Here is an 18,637-nt window from a genome sequence, read left to right as displayed (position 1 = left end):
TCAAATTCATAACACGGTGCACTTTTCGTTAAAATTTTTAAAGTTTTTTTTACCGGGGATGAAAACTCAAAAACATATAAACAGGGTTGTCTGAAATGGGGGGGGGGGGGGACACGTACAAGTCTCCTTTGGACTCCGGGTTTGTGCGCCCCACTCAGTGTTATTTAAGGTACGCATATGCGTGTTCCCTCCTACAGGCACGTAGCCACGGGGGGGGGGGCCTAAAATTTCCAAGATCGGTTGAACTTTTTTAGACCTCTTTTTTTTTTTTACCTTGATCGATTACATGCATGTGCCCCCCCCCCCCAAAAAAAAAAAAAAAAACATCGAACTCTGGCTACGTGCCTGGTTATAATTATCCTTTTTCATCTCTGATAAGTGCCCCTTTTAAAATCTGATCGGTACCCCTTTTCTTTCAACAAATGCACATTTTCCTTTATTATAAATGCCCCTTTTCATACTTGGTCAAGGCCCATTTTCACTTCTGATAATTTCCCTTTTAACAATGATACGTGCCCCTTTTCCTTTCTGATAAGGGACCTATCCCCTTTCACCTCTTATAAATGCCCCTATCAAAATGTTTTGGGTGCCCTTTTCCGTCGACAAATGCCCATTTCTCATTATCATAAGGGCCTTTTTTCATCCCCGGTGAGTGCCTCTTTTCAGGTGTAAGAAAAATCTCATTTTCACCTTTGATAACCACCCTTTGTACTTTGACACAACCATGCCCCTTTTATTTTCTAATAATCATCCCTTTTGACAAGGCTCGCTCGCATTTATTAATGATACAATAAACTTGTCAAAGGTCTTTTCAGTCTTCCGTTATGAGAATGTGCTTATAACTCTATCAGGATTGGGTTTTTTCCTCTTTATAATTAAAGGTGTAATTTGTTGGCCCTGCAACCTCACAAATCTTTAAAAATTTACTTCGCTCGCTCGCAAGTAAATATTCATACCATCACATCCAACTGCAAGTATGCAATATCTTGCAGAGGCGGCCCTCCCGGGGGGCAGGGGGGCACAGTGCCCCCCCCCCCACTTTTTCAGATACCCCAAAAGTGCTCCTTTTTACATAGGAAAAGTGCCCCTTTTATTTTGTAAGAAGTGCCCCTTTTACTTTGACAAGTGCCCCTATTACTTAGTAAAAGTGCCCCTTCCCCCTTTTCACCTCTGACGAGTACCCTTTTTATTTTTGACACGTGCCCCTTTTCCTTCGACATGTTCCCATTTTCCTTTGCAATAAGTGTCCATGTTCCATTCTCATAAATCTTGAAATTATCTTGAATAAGTGCCCCCTTCACCTCTGATAATTGCCCTATTCAAAACTGAGAGGTGCTCCTTTTACTTTGACAACTTCCCCTTTTTTCCTTTGTAAGAAGTGCCCCTTCTCCTTTTAATAACTACCCCTTTTTTAAACTCGGATGAGCACACCTTTCATTTCAACATGTGCCCCTCTTATTTTCTAATAAGTGCCCCTTTTCCTTATGATAAGTGCCCCCATTAAAAAGAGAGAGCTCCTTCCCCTTCTCATAACTACCCCTTTCCATTTCTAATAAGTGCCCCTTTTCCTTATGATAAGTGCCCCCATTAAAAAGAAAGAGCTCCTTCCCCTTCTCATAACTGCCCCTTTTAAAAATCTGAACGGTGCCCCCTTTTCATTCAACAAATGCACATTTTCCTTTATTATAAGTGCCCCTTTTTACATTTTCATAAGTGCCCCTTTTCATATCTGGTCAGTGCCCCTTTTCAACTCTGATAATTCCCCTTTTAATAATGATAAGTGCCCCTTTTCCTTTCTAATAAGGGACCTATCCACTTTTCACCTCTTATAAATGCCCCTTTCCCTTTCTAATAAGGGACCTATCCACTATTCACCTCTTATAAATGCCCCTATCAAAATCTGATGGGTGCCCCTTTTCCGTCAACAAATGCCTTTTTCCCATTTTCATAAACGCCTCTTTTTCATCACTGGTGAGTGCCTCTTTTCAGGTGAAAAAATGCCTCATTTTCACCTCTTATAATTATCCTTTGTAATTTGACACGTGCTCCTTTTCTTTTCTAATAAGTGTCTAATATCCCTTTCGATAATTGTCCCCTTTTCATGTAATCATTAAACGTGCCCCTTATTTAAAGCGACTAAGAGCAATTTCCCCCAAAGTTCACTCGCTGCGCTCGCTCGCATTTAAAGATGATATAATTGTGTTACTTATCAAAGGTCTTTTCAGTCTTCCGTTATGAGAATGTGCTTATAACCCCATCACGATTGGCTTTTTTCCTCTTTATAAGATGTAATTTTTCGCACTGCGACCTCACAGATCTTTAAAATTTTTCTCGCTCGCTTCGCTCGCTCGTAAATGCATATTCAGACATCACATCCAACAGTAAAGTATGATGCTTAAGCGATATCTTGTATGATGTATGAAGAGAAACAAATATTGAAATCATCCCTGATAATGTAATCACAATGTAGGGGTATATACCAATGTCTAAAAAATTGTATATTTTCGCTTTGAGATTTCCCACTGTAGGTGCCCTTTTTTCCAGAAAGTGCCATTTTTTGTTGGTGCCCCCCCCCCACTTTGGAAGTCACTCGGCCGCCCCTGATATCTTGTATCTGGAATAAAGAGAAACAAATTTAACATTGAAATCATCCCTGATAATGTAATCACAATATATGGGTTTTACACCAATCTAACAAATTGTACATTTTCGTTTTTGAGATTATTTTGTTGATGCCCTCCCCCCCCCCCCCCACTTTGAAAGTCGCTCCTCCGCCCCTACTGTGGATAATTCACTCTATAGGAATCTTATTAACTGAATCTTTCCATCTACATTGCATACTAAAACAGTTGTAATTTAGATTTAGGCCTTAATCAGATGAGTTGATCAAAGGGGTGAGGGCACGGCCCCTTCTCATTGATATGGGGAATTGCTGCTACAGCCCCCATCCCTTGGATTTCATGCCATAGTAAACCATTTAAATGATACAAATTAATTCTGACAGATTGCATCTCGCAAAAAAATTAATGTAACTGCTAAAGGGCTAGAGATATGGGGAAATAGAAGCAAGCTCGGAAGTAAAAAAAAAAAAAAAACAGAGAGAGAGAGAGAGAGAGAGAGATCGACCTGTGTGACTGATATTGAATAACCAGTAATAAAAAATAAATGTATAAGAATATCGAAAAGGAAAGACACAACTTCAAAATGAAATTCCAATAATAGAATATGGGGAAATCGGATGCCCGAATATTGGTAATGTCGAAATTACGCAGGGTGGGGTGGGGGGGGGGGGGGGCATTTACAATACGCCTATGACGCTCGCACCAGAAATGCCAACATTATTGATAGTTCAAACTGCATGCTAAAACTGAGCCGGGAATGAGTAGGGAAGGTTTGGAAAATCTGCACTGAAAAAATAATTGTTTGAAGGGAATGCGAATAAGGAATGCGAAGGAGATGAGCCTGTGGCTTGAAGCATGGACCTTCTAGGTTCGTGATTAAAGTGAGAGACTGAGGAAAATTGTTAGGAACAGGAACAGAAATGATAAAGTAGATTTTCAAGAGACAGTGAACTCTGGGACACGGAGTGCCTTGGCCAACAAAATATTATAACAATCTTTTGAAGACGTCATGAAAAAGGGAAACATGCACTTAGCCAAATTCTGACAACATTGTGACGAATAAGATGTTTTGAAAACAGAAAATTCAAAAGAACAATCATTGTTTTCCTATAATACAACGGACAAATTTACCTTTACCAATTTTCTATTTATTTTTTATTTAGACTGAACTAAAACATTTAGTCAGTTTCTCAGTTTCTAAACGTTCCGTTTGTCTGTGGCTAAATATACATAATTAACCTTTTTTTTCCCCCTTTTTTAGATAAACATATACCTTTGAATTCTAACAAAGGAGAAACAAACAAAACTATACAAGTAAATGCGGGTTCAAAAAAGCAGCAAACAATAATTTAGCCCTTTTATCACAGAGAGTTTTAGCATTGAATTTTGCATTTTAATGTTTGAGTTATGCCCTCTACAGTCGACAAAGTGTACTTAGCATGTTCTTCTCACTGCATGCATACGTTAACGTTATGCACGTACTGCACTGCAAAACTCAGCTGTCGCGGCCAGATCAGAGAAAACAGTTCGCCCAATCCGAAGGAACCCCCGACTCAGAAAAATATGGATAGGGTAAGTTCTGTCGTTATAAAGAATTGTTGTAACTACACTAGTTAACATTTAAGTAGAGCGTATTCTTGGGAGAAATATCTGTCAGATATGAATACGACGTCATCGCGGGGAGATAATTACACCTAACAAATTCAAATGAACAAAATGTCAATACTGACCGAGTCTAACGTTAACCCCAACGTAACATTGACATGTTCGGGTAACGAGAGCAAGACTCAAATTTCAAAGACAATGCATGACTTGAGTAAACATTTTGTAGACCTCTAGGACAGTCACAGATCGAATAAATGAACAAAATTTGAGGAATATTTGGTAGTTAAAATTTAGGCCTTGCCATTGTCATTGAATAGGAATAACTTTGGGTTCATTCATTTATCTATAATTTGTTTAGACTATTTAGGTATTTTAATTTTATAGACTATTGTGTTTGTGTGTTTTGTTCTGTGTGCATGCCATTTGAGATCTGTGGAAAGAAGGTGTGCGTTGTATACATAGGTCTATATGTCATGTCAATGGTACTCAAATTGTGCAGAGTGAATAACTGTGCTGAAATATTAAAACCACCCCCCCCCCCCCAGACTATTGGAAAGATGAAATTAATACAAAATTTGTCCGACTTAAAGAAGATACACACATTTCAATATCAAGTTGTGTTTACAATCACAATCGAAACATTTAATGGAGAAGCCTGAGATTCTAAGCCTATTGCCTTGGCAAAATGTTCTTGTTCAGTCGAATGTTACTGTTTCCTGTAGTCTGGCTTTAATATCTGCCCTCTACCCCCTATCGGTTATACCGGGAGGAGAGACCAGAGGGTTACAGTGATTCAGTTCACTTTTAGCCTCCCAGGCACAGGTTGCGCCAAATTAATAATAATGAAAACCCTCTCCTCTTTATCACAGACTCAACCTCTCTCAAGAAAAAGAAGACACTCATCCCGTATGGGTGCGAGCACAAGCCATGACGAAGATGAACACCCCCCTCGCTCGAGGCTACGGGCATCAAGGTTAACAAGCAGAACAAGTTCCGGCTCGGTCGAGATCGTGGACATTACCCCGCAGACAACCACACCGCCAATTGCTGAAGATGGTACGAAAAATGGGCAAGAATTCAAGGCTAAGTGAATTACACTCTACATGTATTTTGCCCTGTGGTTCTTCTTGCTTTTTCAACACAATGAAGATGGGGCTTCTTACTATATCTTCTGCTGGGAGCCAGGGGGCCGTTTCCGAAACCGTCATAAGTGTTATAGAATTAACGCATGTTTCTATGGGATGTCCACGAACTAAGACTTGTGGCGGTTTCGAGAAACTGGCCCCTGCAGGGCATTGACTCCTACACAATGTTAATTTCCTCCTTGTTCTCTAAGCTTTCTTAAAACAAACAATATTAGCTTTTTAAAATTGAAATGTTGTTCATACATGTCTTTGAGCCTGCATTAAAACCATCACTGAGTATGTTCTGCTTTGGTTTACCGGTAGAAGAAATAATGATAATCTGGCTTAATACGAAATATCGTTTCTAAGCCCTTTACAATTGACCGATTGTATTACCCTGGCCACTGTTGCATTAAACTTACCACTGATGGTAACTTTGCTTTCAATATTAACTACCATGGCAACATCACTCAACAGCCAATCAAACCTACATGTAAATTTCATGGAAGTTACCATCATTGGCAAAATGACCACCGTTGGTAAGTTTTATGCAACAGGGCCAACTGGTGAAATTAACGACACAAAATGTTTAGTTTACCCTGGGACAAACCCTGCCTCAAGTAAATAATTACTTTGAAATGTTTGTTTTGTTTTCTTTGTTTTCTTTGACACAGAACCGATTGATTTGTCAATACCTGTCTGCATTGTGGACCTGACGGATGAGACGGAAACCACAAGAAATCGACCACGAAGAAATTTTTCTCAGGATGACATCGTTGATCTTACGTCTGTCGTAGATACCCCAGTAGAAGAGAGAGGTAGAAACTGTTCCTCCATATTCCTTTATTTAGTTCTAAATAATGAAATTTGTTTGATGGGAACAATAAATATTTGAATACTACCACGTAATAATCTGGTTTTATGAAGAGATCAAAACAAAATATCGTCTGCAAACACTTTACAAATTTTATTAACCTAGTCATCAGATTCATTTATGTACAATGTGCACCATCTCCACTCCCTGGGGAGTATTCCTACCATATGGTCACCATTAGGGCATGTGGAATTACTAACACACACAAAGGTTCTCGTCATCCTACCAGGTTCCCATTTCTCTCCTGGGTATGGAGTAGCAATTGTTGATTAATGCCTTGCCAAAGGACATTAGTGCCATGGCGGGGATCGAACCCATGACCTTTGCATTTCAAATCAAGTGCTGAAACCACTCGACTGCAACACTCCACTACCAACATCAAGTTGGTAGTTGACCAGGAGGCATCTTGTTTGTCAGCTATTGTCCTACCCAACAATAGACTAGTCCAGAGCAAGGAAATGGTATAAATTACAACAGATATTCATATTCGCAAATCTCTTAAACATATAGAAATTGCCACTTTGTAGATTTTTTTTTTTTAAAGAAGCTCTTTATGCAGTGGAGCTTCATGAAGAAAACCTCTAAAAAATCAGTTGTGTACTTCTCTGACATAGATACATGCTATCAATCTACTGAAATGTCAAAATGACTGATGAATGAATGTCTTCTTGTGCTCTGTAGCACCAAGGAGGAGAAGGAGACGGAGTAGGAGAGGGAGACCGATGAGGAGCTCTCAACGTGGTAACATCATACCTATCCTCAGTGACGATAGTGATGAGGAGAACGACATCATGGTCCTTCCAGAGATAGACATCGGGCAGAGCTACAGGACAGCCAGGTGGGTAGATGCTTGAAGGGATCTGTTAACTTTGTCACAGATTCTCAAACAAAATCCTGGATTTAGCTCATGCTGCAATGATAATAATAAACCTTTAGGTCAGTCAGGAACCTCATGACTTTTACAAGCCGATCGTCTGTCTGATTATCAAGATATTTATGATTGGAATTACAAATTTTGAAAAACGTTTGCCAAACAGTTTTCATAAGACTACAGTCTATTGGGGAAAACGAGTATGGTAAAACCAGTTACTTGAATTTGTTTACTTTTTTGAGGCACTTCTTGATCATTTTGAAGCGCAATTTTGTTAGGGCTTCAATATTACACCATATCACAGACACTGATAACATGTAGGGCCATGCATCTCAGATTTAACATTGTTAACCGATGTCCTTCTCTTTGGAAGCATATATGTTAATTATAATGAGAGAGAGAGAGGAGTCACATGGGGTAGAAAAGAAAGGAAATGTGAGGGAGAGAGAGAGAAGGTGACAGAAAACGAGGAGCTCTGGGAGGGAAGAGATGAGGTAGAGTACAGGCTATCAAGAACAGTGACTGCCCATGGTATAAAGACAATCAACGATTCATCAACATTCGACATTGCAAGCTAGATATAGACCCTATGATATTGAAAATTAAAATTATGTTGAGTAAGGTACCTAGCTATTACACAGTGTCATGGGACAGCGGCCATAACATACTAAAAACATGTATGAGGGCTTGCATGAAGTCTGGTACATGAATACAATAGAGATACAGTGTAGAAAAAAGGAGAGAAATAAGAACAATTGGTAGAAAAGGGAGAGATGCACACCTAAAAACAAGGCTTCAGGTGAAGTTAGAGACTTTGGAGGTAAGCGCTTTATAAACAACGTTTCTTCTTCTTATTATTAAGTGAGGGAAGACGGGAAGGAGAAAGAACATAGCAGCTGGCATTCATGCATGCGCTCAAACTACATTATTCATCAATTAAAAAATTAATGTTTTTCGCATCATTGTGGACAGAGTGAATGGCATTTAAAAACTATCATGAAAGACAATTATTTCCTTTAAATAGATAAATGCACCTCTTCTCAAATATACAAATTTGTTGAGTTGAAGACAGTTACGGTACTGCTATAGGTTACATTATCGCACTTAATACTAACATTTCAAATATTAAAATTGATTAAAATGTTTAAAAATAGTTATCATGAAAGTGACCTTGCTTACATGACAAGACATACAATACAGTTGTGATCAGAGCATAACATACCAATTACATGTATGAAGGCATGTGAGCAGGCATGTGAGCAGGCATGCGTGAAGTCAGGTACATGTTTACAGCAGTAGAGATAGAGGAAGGAGATAAATAAGGAAATGAATAAGAAGAAAAAAAAGTGGTAGAATGGTACAGATGCACACCCAAAACAATGCTTCAGGTGAAGTGAAAGAAGACTGAGAAGGAGAAAAGATTATGACCTGGCTCCATGCATGCACCCAAACCATCCACCCAAACCATCCACACATTACATACACTCAATCAGAAAATCATTGTCTCACAGAATTGTTGAAAATGTGTATGGCATTTGGAACAAAAGATTGTCTGAATCTACATCGTATTGTTTTAGGCAATGTAAGACGTATACCAGAATGGTTGAACTTGAAAAGCTCATGTAGTGGATGAGAAGAAGCTTGCATTATTTTACGAATCTTCAGTAGATCCTTCTTTTCAAACAGAGAACCAATTGGGGGCAACTCTTTGTGAGTAATTTGCGGAGCAACTTTCCTAGCTCTATTAACGTTCGTCACATTCTCATCTGACAGGTTCCCATACATACATGTGAGACTGAAAGTAAGGATACTTTGTATCAAACTTTGGTAGAATAGTACCAGGATGGTATTGCCAACTCTAAATTCCCTTAATTTCCTAAGGAAATACAACCGTTGATTAGCTTTTCTTGCGAGAACTTGTGAATTTAATTTCCAATTCAGTTTGTTGTCGATAATTGTCCATAGATATTTGTATTCTGGGACTTGGTCTATGGGATGTCCGTGAATAGTAATAGGCTCATGAGAATGTGAAGAGCGACGAAAATCAAAGATGATTTCCTTTGTCTTTTGTACATTGAGGACTAGATTTGATTGATCACACCATTTTACAAAACTCTGTACTTCTTGAAAGTAGTTTTCAGACCCATGCTTTAGATAACCGCATATAGCTGTGTCATCAGCATATTTTATGACAGAGCAGTTAGAGAAGAGATTCTTGAAAATGTTCTGAGAGCATGCAGATTTTATATTAGCTGGCAATGCATATCCTGGCACAATAGACCTCGTTTCTACTGTGATAGTTTGTAAATTTAACGATGATGCTTTGTAGTGTTTCACGTTTTTTACGAGTCTCACTAGTACTGGATCTGGTTGTCAGACGGGACGGTTCCCGCCTAGTACGTGTGCTTGCAAGGCGATGCGAGCGATCGATGTCTGATTTGGTGTCGATCTTCACCCCAAGCGTATCCTCGCATATTTGAGCGATAACCTCATCCATGACTACGTTGGCGGTCTCATCTACACCGCAAAAAAATCAAGCAATTCCTGCGCGAGTACTGCTCAATATCATCCATGTCGGCGTGTAGAGTTTCCTTCTCTTGCTCCAATGATGTGATCTTGTCGGTGTAGTTGTCGGAATCTAACTGTAGGGATTCAGCTACCCTTTCCGCAATGGTTTGCTTGATTTCTGCTATGAGGGTTGTTTTGATGGCAGAGACTAGGCTTGTGATGAAGCTGGTTTCAGAGACAAGCTTCTGTAATGCTTGTCTTATCACTGTCGTCAAATCAGACCCTTCAGGTGGCTTGGCCTCCGTCTGGTCTACGCTTGTTGTGGATTTTTTCGCTGATGTTGATGGTGGTGTGGCTTTCCCATTGCACGCATTTAGCGGGGTCCCCTTGTCAGGCTTGTAAAAGATGGGCCGACGTATGCTGAAATTCCCGGGCTAGGCGCGGCCTGATGACTGTATGAGACTGCTGCGCCGTGCTTGGTCTTTGCCGCCATCTTTTTCGTCATAGTTGCAAAAGAAGTTAATATCACGAAGGCAAGATGAATTGGCGTCCGTTAGATGGTCCAAAATACAATGTAGATGTGAAGAAATCAACTGGTGATATTGTGTTGGCAAGAAATGTGCAAAATTCAGTGCTTTTCGGCGGCATTCAGTTAAAAAGTGGAGACGAATTAGCGGCGTGCGTTCATGTTCGCTGTCCTATAATGTACTTCTTCTTCCTCAGCTTGGTGTAGTATGTCTTCAGACTGGTATACCAGATGATCAGCTCCTCACTGTTAACACCCATCACCTCTGTTTGCTTCTGCCACTGGAAGTTCTTTTTTCTTTGTGTCCTTACAGGCCTCAAGTTTTTTGTTATAAAGGACTTCATTGGCCTTGAGCCATTCCACCATGGCTTCTTCTTGCTATGGGGTGAGATAGGTGGGAGTCTTTGTTTTCATATATATATGTGCCTGCCCGGACTACGACGACAAACAAACGAAAGCTCGCACGTGTTCTCATACTGGGTAAACAATAGTCAAAACAGCTTTATTGAATCTAGTCTCTTCATCATGGTCAAAGCTGACTCTTTGGCTTGCTGATTCACTTTGTTCCTTAGATTCCCGTAAAAACTATAAACAAACAAACAAATGAACAAAATCCAACATAAGTATATCATCATATCAAAGCATGTTACAGTGCAACTGCATTATAACGAGGCACTTGGGACGAGAGAAGATACATTGTTATAGGTAAAGTCTGCCACATCAGTGCCTTTAATAATAAGGTTCCACTGTATTATGAGTCTAAACATTATACTAAGGTGAATAACAATTAACTTCAATTTAAAGTAATTGGACTTAAATTATCATAATAGCAATACTGTCCAGTATTTAATACACTAAGTGTTGTGAAAATTAGAAATAAACTCTAAACTGATATCCTACAAATAAGGAATATTTGTAAACGTATTTAACTGTATACAATGGGTGTCGAAAACAGCTTAAATAGACAATGTAATTGCAAAAATGTTATGTGAGCAATAAATGTAATGTCAACCATCTTATATCAAGTTTTGGCGTATTTGAGTGCTTATTTCCTCAGGACTGAGGTTTGAGTTTAATCTAGTTGAGTTATCATTACACAATAAATTCGATACTGATTAAGAGTTTCTGTATATTTCCATACAAACAGATATTCATAATTATAGTACTACACAAAGACCTGCACACTATGCATACAATGCATCAATCTGATACACGAGCTATTGAAGTTCTACAGTAGAATAACACTGATTGCTGTATGCATACTGAGCGATTCTCTTGAAATTAAACCTAAAAGTTCTATTTATGCTTACCACTGTGCCACTTGTTACCAAAGTCTCAGGCAGGCATAAATAATATGCCGATTAACGATGCAATTCCTTTTCCATCGCCATAACGTGCCCCAGTTTTGGGCCAAAAATTACAATCTTCGCAGACGATAAAATTATGGAATGCCAAATAGACAATTACAACCGCACGGTGTATGAAGTGCCTTTACACTCCCACCAAAATTGCCTTCACTGGTAACATAATCACATGCATGAGTACACTTACATATATATGAAAATGCATTTACTAGTATTACATAAGTGGTGCATGTGAAATAATGTGACCATAATATGGAAATTTTTAAGCAAGCACTCCATACACCTCTTGCATGTAAATTGGTACACTTGCAATCTACAACACGAATAACATGGCAATTGAATAGCTTGATCAAACCAGAATGGCATAAGTGATGATGCGGAACTCAAACAATGCACGTTTATAACATGTGCTGTAAAAGATTATAACACACACTGCAAAGGTTGTAAGGCAAGCTTAAAGGTTGGGACAATATTTAAGCGCTGTGTATCTAAAATTCGCAGCAAACAAGATCAGAATTTGAGTCCTAAATTTTTAAACTGTACCAGAAAACGAAGTACATGTGCAAATGCAAGGTCAAACATTTGTACCCGCTCCAAACTATCTCAAGTGTACATACATACCTGCTCTATGGAGGTACCTTTTCCAGAGGCAGTACGAGCTTCTGAACCGGCCTCCAGTATTCGGCAAGCTTCTTGTTTGGACGACCTTTGTTGTCAAGGTCTTTCAAGAATTGTAGGTCATTCTGAGAGCATGCTTTGTCCGGCGATTTGTCCTCTGCGAAATCTGTCTCAAGCAACCCTATGATCTCCTTTGGCTTCGGAAATGGTATCTCGCGAGTAGAAACCCTCCCACACTGGCTACTGAAGTCCATGGCATTCTCTTCTTCGGCAAAGCCAACAATACTCCAGCCGAGGTCAGTTCGAATAGCAAACGGTTCTACATCGCTACCAGTAACTACTTGTCTTGGTGTCAGAGCTCTTGGGCAATTATAGCCTATCAGTAGGCCGATTTCGCATCTCTGAAGTGCTGGCATCTCTCTTGCAACATCTTGGAGATGAGTCCACTTCTCAGCAGTACTTCTGCTTGGGATGTGTTCTCTATCAGTCGGTATGAAGTCACGCGTATAGCACTTTCCTATCTTGAGCTGGGAGGGCGACATCATACCTCTAACTAAGATACTTGAAGTCACGCTGCAATCAATGTTCGATGACGAAGTCATAGTAGATAACTTTAAGCGTATGGGTCGCTGCTTAGCATTCAGGGCTTGCGCTACTTCATCTAGAATGAACGATGAATCACTCTGGGTATCCAGGAGGGCGTAAGTCAGAATCTCTGACGATGGTGCTTGTTCTGCCGCGACCCACACTGGTACAATCATCGAAGTGCTAGCTTGTTTTCCAGAACGGACTTGGCAAGACGTAGCCATGTCCTCAGAAGCTCCTTCACTCTTGTGCGCATTGTCCTCTCTTATCGTAGGGTTTTCCTCATGAAGAGCCGTGGGATGGCGCTTACCACATGTACTACACTTCAGCCTTTGTTTACATGCCTTAGAAAAATGCCCCTTCTGTAAGCAACCAAAGCATACATGATTTTCTTGAACAAACTTCCTGCGTTCAGAAAGTGGCTTGGCCAAAAACTTGTCACAGTCCTCGGACTTGTGTCCAGTTTCACTACACAGGCAGCAAGGTTTTGGAGCCTTCTTGACTTGGTTTGGGATGTTCTTGCCTTCGGCACTTTCCTTGGTGTTGACAGCCAAAGCAGATCCCTTATTTCTTGCTTCTCGCTCGATCTTGGAGGTCTTGGGACTTGATTCTCTTTGAGAGTCCTCAGATTTCAGGGCACCTAGAGAAGAAATGGGATTGTTGGCTATCCTTGCCTCCTTAGCAACAAATTTCACAAACTTAGAAAATGAAGGATAGCTGCCGCCTTCCAACTCATCTGATACCACCCTATTCCAGCTACTAATCAGCCAGTCTGGAAGTTTGGCTATCATCTTTTGATTCTCATAGCAGTCGTTTAGCACCTGGAGGCCAGTGACATATGGCATAGCATCATCACAAGACTTTAAGTAGTCCGCAAACTTCTGAAGACCTATGGCATCTTTGGAGGATATCTTCGGCCAAGCACTTAGCTTCTTCCGGAACGCTTGTTGGACATTAAAAGGATGACCATACCTCTGTCGAAGGCACCTCCATGCCCCATCATATGCCTCTTTGGAGTCCCCGAAAAAGAAACCTTCCACCGCCTCCCTTGCCGGACCAGTCAGGTACTGCTTCAGATAATACAGCATCTCTGTTGGTGGTATGCCACGGTTTTCGATCAAAGTCTTGAAACCTTTCTCGAACTCTATAAACTCGAGCGAATCCCCACTAAAGGTGCGTGGCACTGGCATCGGAAGTCTTGTGTGGTACATGTTGTCTGCTAAAGCCTTACATAAGCCCTGGACGTCAACCGACGTTGTCTGAGGCGGCTGTAGTGGTGTCTTGTCAAGAGGTTCCACATGCGAATCAGGTAGACTATCATGTAGCTGGCCTACTCTAAACTCTGGGCCCATCTCATCTTGAAGGGAAGGAGATGACGTCTTGGCAGGAAGTTCTGCTGACTGCCCTTGAATACCTTCAGGTGGTTGGTTTACTCCAACTCCTGGGTACATTTTGTCTTGAGGAGGAAGTGATGGTGTGTTACGAGATTCTACAGGCTGTCCAGGATTGCTATCAATGTCAATTACTGGTGTGGCTCCACGCGGTTGGCTGGTTTCAACCCCTTGGTCCATTTCGCTTAAAATTGAGCTGAAGACCGATGAAGCATATTCTTGTTTCAAGAATTCTTTCGCTATCTGCTTCCGATCCTCGGCGTCAAAAGGACCTTCTAGGGATCCCAGAACTTCTTCCAGGGCGTTGAGGCTATCTCTGACCATTGCGTTGGCACGGTCCATCCTCGTGGTGGCCTCTCTTATGGGGACCTTGTGTCTCCTCAAAATCTCGTAGGTTTCCATCAATTCCCTCTCTCGAGCTTCCAGTATGGATATCTGTTGTTTGAGGGGACCTTCTTCTGTCTCTGTCTTAATGATTGTTCTAGCTGCCTTTACTGTGGCCTTAAGGGAGCCGTACATCTTGAAAAACTTCCGCTCTGTCTTTGATTCTTCAGAGGCCTGAAGAGCGGCCATTTTTTCCGTGGGCTGCCTCTCCCTTGATGACTTTCTTGAATCTGCCATGTTTAATTGGCTTTGACACAACAGAAATGTAATAAGGAGCTGGCCTCTTATGCTAAACCATGCACTTGCACCTTGTACAGCAAATTGACCAAATTAAATTGTCATGCAACTAGAGTGAAATCAAACATCAATTTAAGCAAAGCTACAGCGCTAAGCCTACCAACCTCATCAATGTAAAACCGCTTAAAATGCTTCTTGCTAATGCAATTACAAATACTCCATAGTAATTTGATTTTACATCTCCCAATAAAGCCTTTACGCACGCCTCAAAATTCGCTTATCAAAAGGGCTTGAATGCAGACCACGCGATCATGCGATAAAGTTCAACATCGCCACATATTCCTTCCTTGCTTGACTCTGAACTGCGATGTCAATATCACTTTGTAATGAAATTACACCTTTAACTTTCTTGTCACTTGAGCACAAAACTAATGCTGGCTACCTGCAAACAAAACATGCAGTATTTGCAGAATCATATTGGAAACACTTTTCAATAGACTACTATACATGAAATAGTTATTAAAATTCAACTTTTACTTGACCTCTGTTAATTTGTTATCAAGAGTCTTGAAGTTTCACAGAGCCTATTATAGCTCTGGTTCTAACTACTTTTATTTCATCAAGTTCAGATCCAATGTTTCATTTATAAATTCAATGTTGTTGGCTTGATTTATGCTTCAAGTTCAAACCTGGCTGGACCTGGACTGTACAAGACTAAACCACGCTGGCTCCCGGGCTGTATGGCTTGACCGGGCCGATTCCCGGGCTGTTGTTCAAGCTGGACTTCAGCTGGATTAGGCTAGTTCATAAATTATGCTAGGGCTGCTACGAGAGGCTGACACAGAATAGTCTTGAACTTGGGCTTGGCTGATCCGCTAACATCTACACTGGGCTTTAGTCCTTAGACTCTTAACTAGACGTGACTGTGGGCTGGATCTATCAAGGCCGTCGCTAGTCCTGTTACATTATGGCTGCATGCCAACTGCTGGTGCAAATTATGGTAAAGCCACGTATTTTATAACAGTGTATAATAACGATTGTGGCCGATTCCAGCTTAGCGTCCATAATACACCTCAATAATAAATCGATGACACTGCTGCATTGCAACCATAATTCATTGTAACTGTAACATTAGTGTAGATCAAACTGCATAGCGTCCATACACAGCTCTACATACCTCGAACTATTGAGACATATGAGAAATGACTAGATCACAACATCGTTTCACAATCCAAATCAAAATCCATCAACATCCACTCAGATTCTGAGATTCATGCTTTATGGTGCAATTCTAGCTGATCTCTAGCATATATCCTGTGCTGTCGCCAAACGTAGTTACATATGTATGTTCGTAGGTTCATCCAGCTGAAATGTCATGTTGAACTCAACTCAAATGTCTAGCGTCTATTTATTGGCTCCATCTTGATAATCAGGCTTGTTGATGATGATGAGGCCATTTTGACGCTACGTTGGAAGTGTTTTTACTGTGCCTGCCCGGACTACGACGACAAACAAACGAAAGCTCGCACGTGTTCTCATACTGGGTAAACAATAGTCAAAACAGCTTTATTGAATCTAGTCTCTTCATCATGGTCAAAGCTGACTCTTTGGCTTGCTGATTCACTTTGTTCCTTAGATTCCCGTAAAAACTATAAACAAACAAACAAATGAACAAAATCCAACATAAGTATATCATCATATCAAAGCATGTTACAGTGCAACTGCATTATAACGAGGCACTTGGGACGAGAGAAGATACATTGTTATAGGTAAAGTCTGCCACATCAGTGCCTTTAATAATAAGGTTCCACTGTATTATGAGTCTAAACATTATACTAAGGTGAATAACAATTAACTTCAATTTAAAGTAATTGGACTTAAATTATCATAATAGCAATACTGTCCAGTATTTAATACACTAAGTGTTGTGAAAATTAGAAATAAACTCTAAACTGATATCCTACAAATAAGGAATATTTGTAAACGTATTTAACTGTATACAATGGGTGTCGAAAACAGCTTAAATAGACAATGTAATTGCAAAAATGTTATGTGAGCAATAAATGTAATGTCAACCATCTTATATCAAGTTTTGGCGTATTTGAGTGCTTATTTCCTCAGGACTGAGGTTTGAGTTTAATCTAGTTGAGTTATCATTACACAATAAATTCGATACTGATTAAGAGTTTCTGTATATTTCCATACAAACAGATATTCATAATTATAGTACTACACAAAGACCTGCACACTATGCATACAATGCATCAATCTGATACACGAGCTATTGAAGTTCTACAGTAGAATAACACTGATTGCTGTATGCATACTGAGCGATTCTCTTGAAATTAAACCTAAAAGTTCTATTTATGCTTACCACTGTGCCACTTGTTACCAAAGTCTCAGGCAGGCATAAATAATATGCCGATTAACGATGCAATTCCTTTTCCATCGCCATAACGTGCCCCAGTTTTGGGCCAAAAATTACAATCTTCGCAGACGATAAAATTATGGAATGCCAAATAGACAATTACAACCGCACGGTGTATGAAGTGCCTTTACAATATATATATAGGATTTATTGAAATCAAAGCAAATCACATTAAAAAAAAACAAGGACAAACAGTCCAGAGACTGGCACCTGTCTTAGGTATAATATAAAATTTTAATCAAGTATACATCATAAAATGGCAGTAACGAATACATAAATAAGTCACATAAGTTAAAATATCAAATATGAAATAACTATCATCATTGAATATTCCAAAAAGGACATATTAAAAATTACAACAATAAGTATACATCATTACAAGTACATCATTAGAGGACTCTTGAGCTGTGCAATAACTAAATCAGGCACAGACCAAGAGTCCAAAAAAGGGAAGGATAAGACTATATAAAGTTTTTTTTAAAGATTAATGGTGAAAGAGAGAGGAAGACAACGTCAGCTAAACAAAACCCAGGGACTCTCCATCATCTACTGAGGCAGATTGTGGAGATCTACAGGGGACAGGCTCAGGAGGCTCAGCAACTTGGGCCTGATCTGGCTGGCCTTCAGAGGAGCTGGAGCTTGGGGGTCTTCGGTAGTACTAGTGGCTGCTTTCCCATGGGTAGTCTTTCAGGCACTTCTCTTTGTAGGCATGATAAACACAGGAGGCAACTTTAGTAATATACCTGAATTTCTTGGTCTGCACAGCTTGAAGAGTTGAATGGGAATGAGGAATGGCAAGAACCTGCTGGGTTTTTATAGCCCTCGAGCCAGGACGACATTGCCCTTGAAAGAGTTTCCCGCCCCTGCTTGTGTGTGTGTCTGTGTAAAGGGGGAGGGGGGATTATCCCTAGGCCAGGGCCTTGTAACCCAACGGTTTTGTGATCAATTGCAAATTTGATATGACATTTCTGATCCCTTGATGGTCAGCCTTTTGAACAAAATGTGTGTACATGCAATAATGATTTTGATTGGCCATTGAGATTGAATGCAAACTTATGTGTTACAGTCACCCAAAGTCTCATTTTGCGGGCTGAATGCATTGATTAATAGATAAATGAATAATAATTATAATGATAATACACAACATTTTTTAGGCGCTTAATATGAGTGTTTCTAAGGGCACCATTGTCTGACTAAAAGTTACCAACCAAAACTTATGATAAACACACAAAATATAAATCTGTTCTTTATTCAATAGATCATGCATATATAATAATAAAAATTAATGATTAATAAAAAATTAATAATTACAAACCTTTTATTTTTTTCTTAAATCAGGGCAGAGACACCTAACAGTACAGCAACAGGTCCAGGAAGAGGGCGACACGCCACACCACAGAAGAGAGTCATTACATGTCCTATCTGTATGGAAGATGAGACAACGGTAAGTAACATGACGTCCTACCTTAATTACACGCCTCTTCCTTGACTGTTTCATTCG

General features: G+C 39.9%; 1 protein-coding gene and 1 long non-coding RNA gene across 2 annotated transcripts in view; one reads left to right on the top strand and one right to left on the bottom strand.

Moving 5' to 3' along the window:
• Positions 1 to 4,102: 4,102 nt before the first annotated feature.
• The window catches only part of LOC100893711 (E3 ubiquitin-protein ligase RNF4), a 28,150-nt gene continuing 13,615 nt past the window's right edge, over positions 4,103 to 18,637 (top strand). The window contains exons 1-5 of the mRNA XM_003724822.3: positions 4,103 to 4,193; positions 5,096 to 5,282; positions 6,025 to 6,168; positions 6,906 to 7,062; positions 18,475 to 18,580. Of these exons, the coding sequence (XP_003724870.2) occupies positions 4,185 to 4,193; positions 5,096 to 5,282; positions 6,025 to 6,168; positions 6,906 to 7,062; positions 18,475 to 18,580 (603 nt within the window). The 5' untranslated portion in view covers positions 4,103 to 4,184. The remainder of the gene's footprint in view (positions 4,194 to 5,095; positions 5,283 to 6,024; positions 6,169 to 6,905; positions 7,063 to 18,474; positions 18,581 to 18,637) is intronic.
• Positions 16,247 to 17,269, bottom strand: LOC115924196. Its single transcript, XR_004064206.1, has 2 exons — positions 17,083 to 17,269; positions 16,247 to 16,357 (listed from the first exon to the last, which is right to left on the bottom strand). It is a non-coding gene; the product is annotated as an uncharacterized LOC115924196 (long non-coding RNA).

This window comes from Strongylocentrotus purpuratus, unplaced genomic scaffold, assembly GCF_000002235.5.
Source record: "Strongylocentrotus purpuratus isolate Spur 01 unplaced genomic scaffold, Spur_5.0 spur5_scaffold_15, whole genome shotgun sequence".
Lineage (NCBI taxonomy): Eukaryota > Metazoa > Echinodermata > Echinoidea > Camarodonta > Strongylocentrotidae > Strongylocentrotus > Strongylocentrotus purpuratus.
The sequence above is the reverse complement of the archived record's forward strand: the minus strand, read 5'-3'. Positions and strand labels throughout refer to the sequence as shown.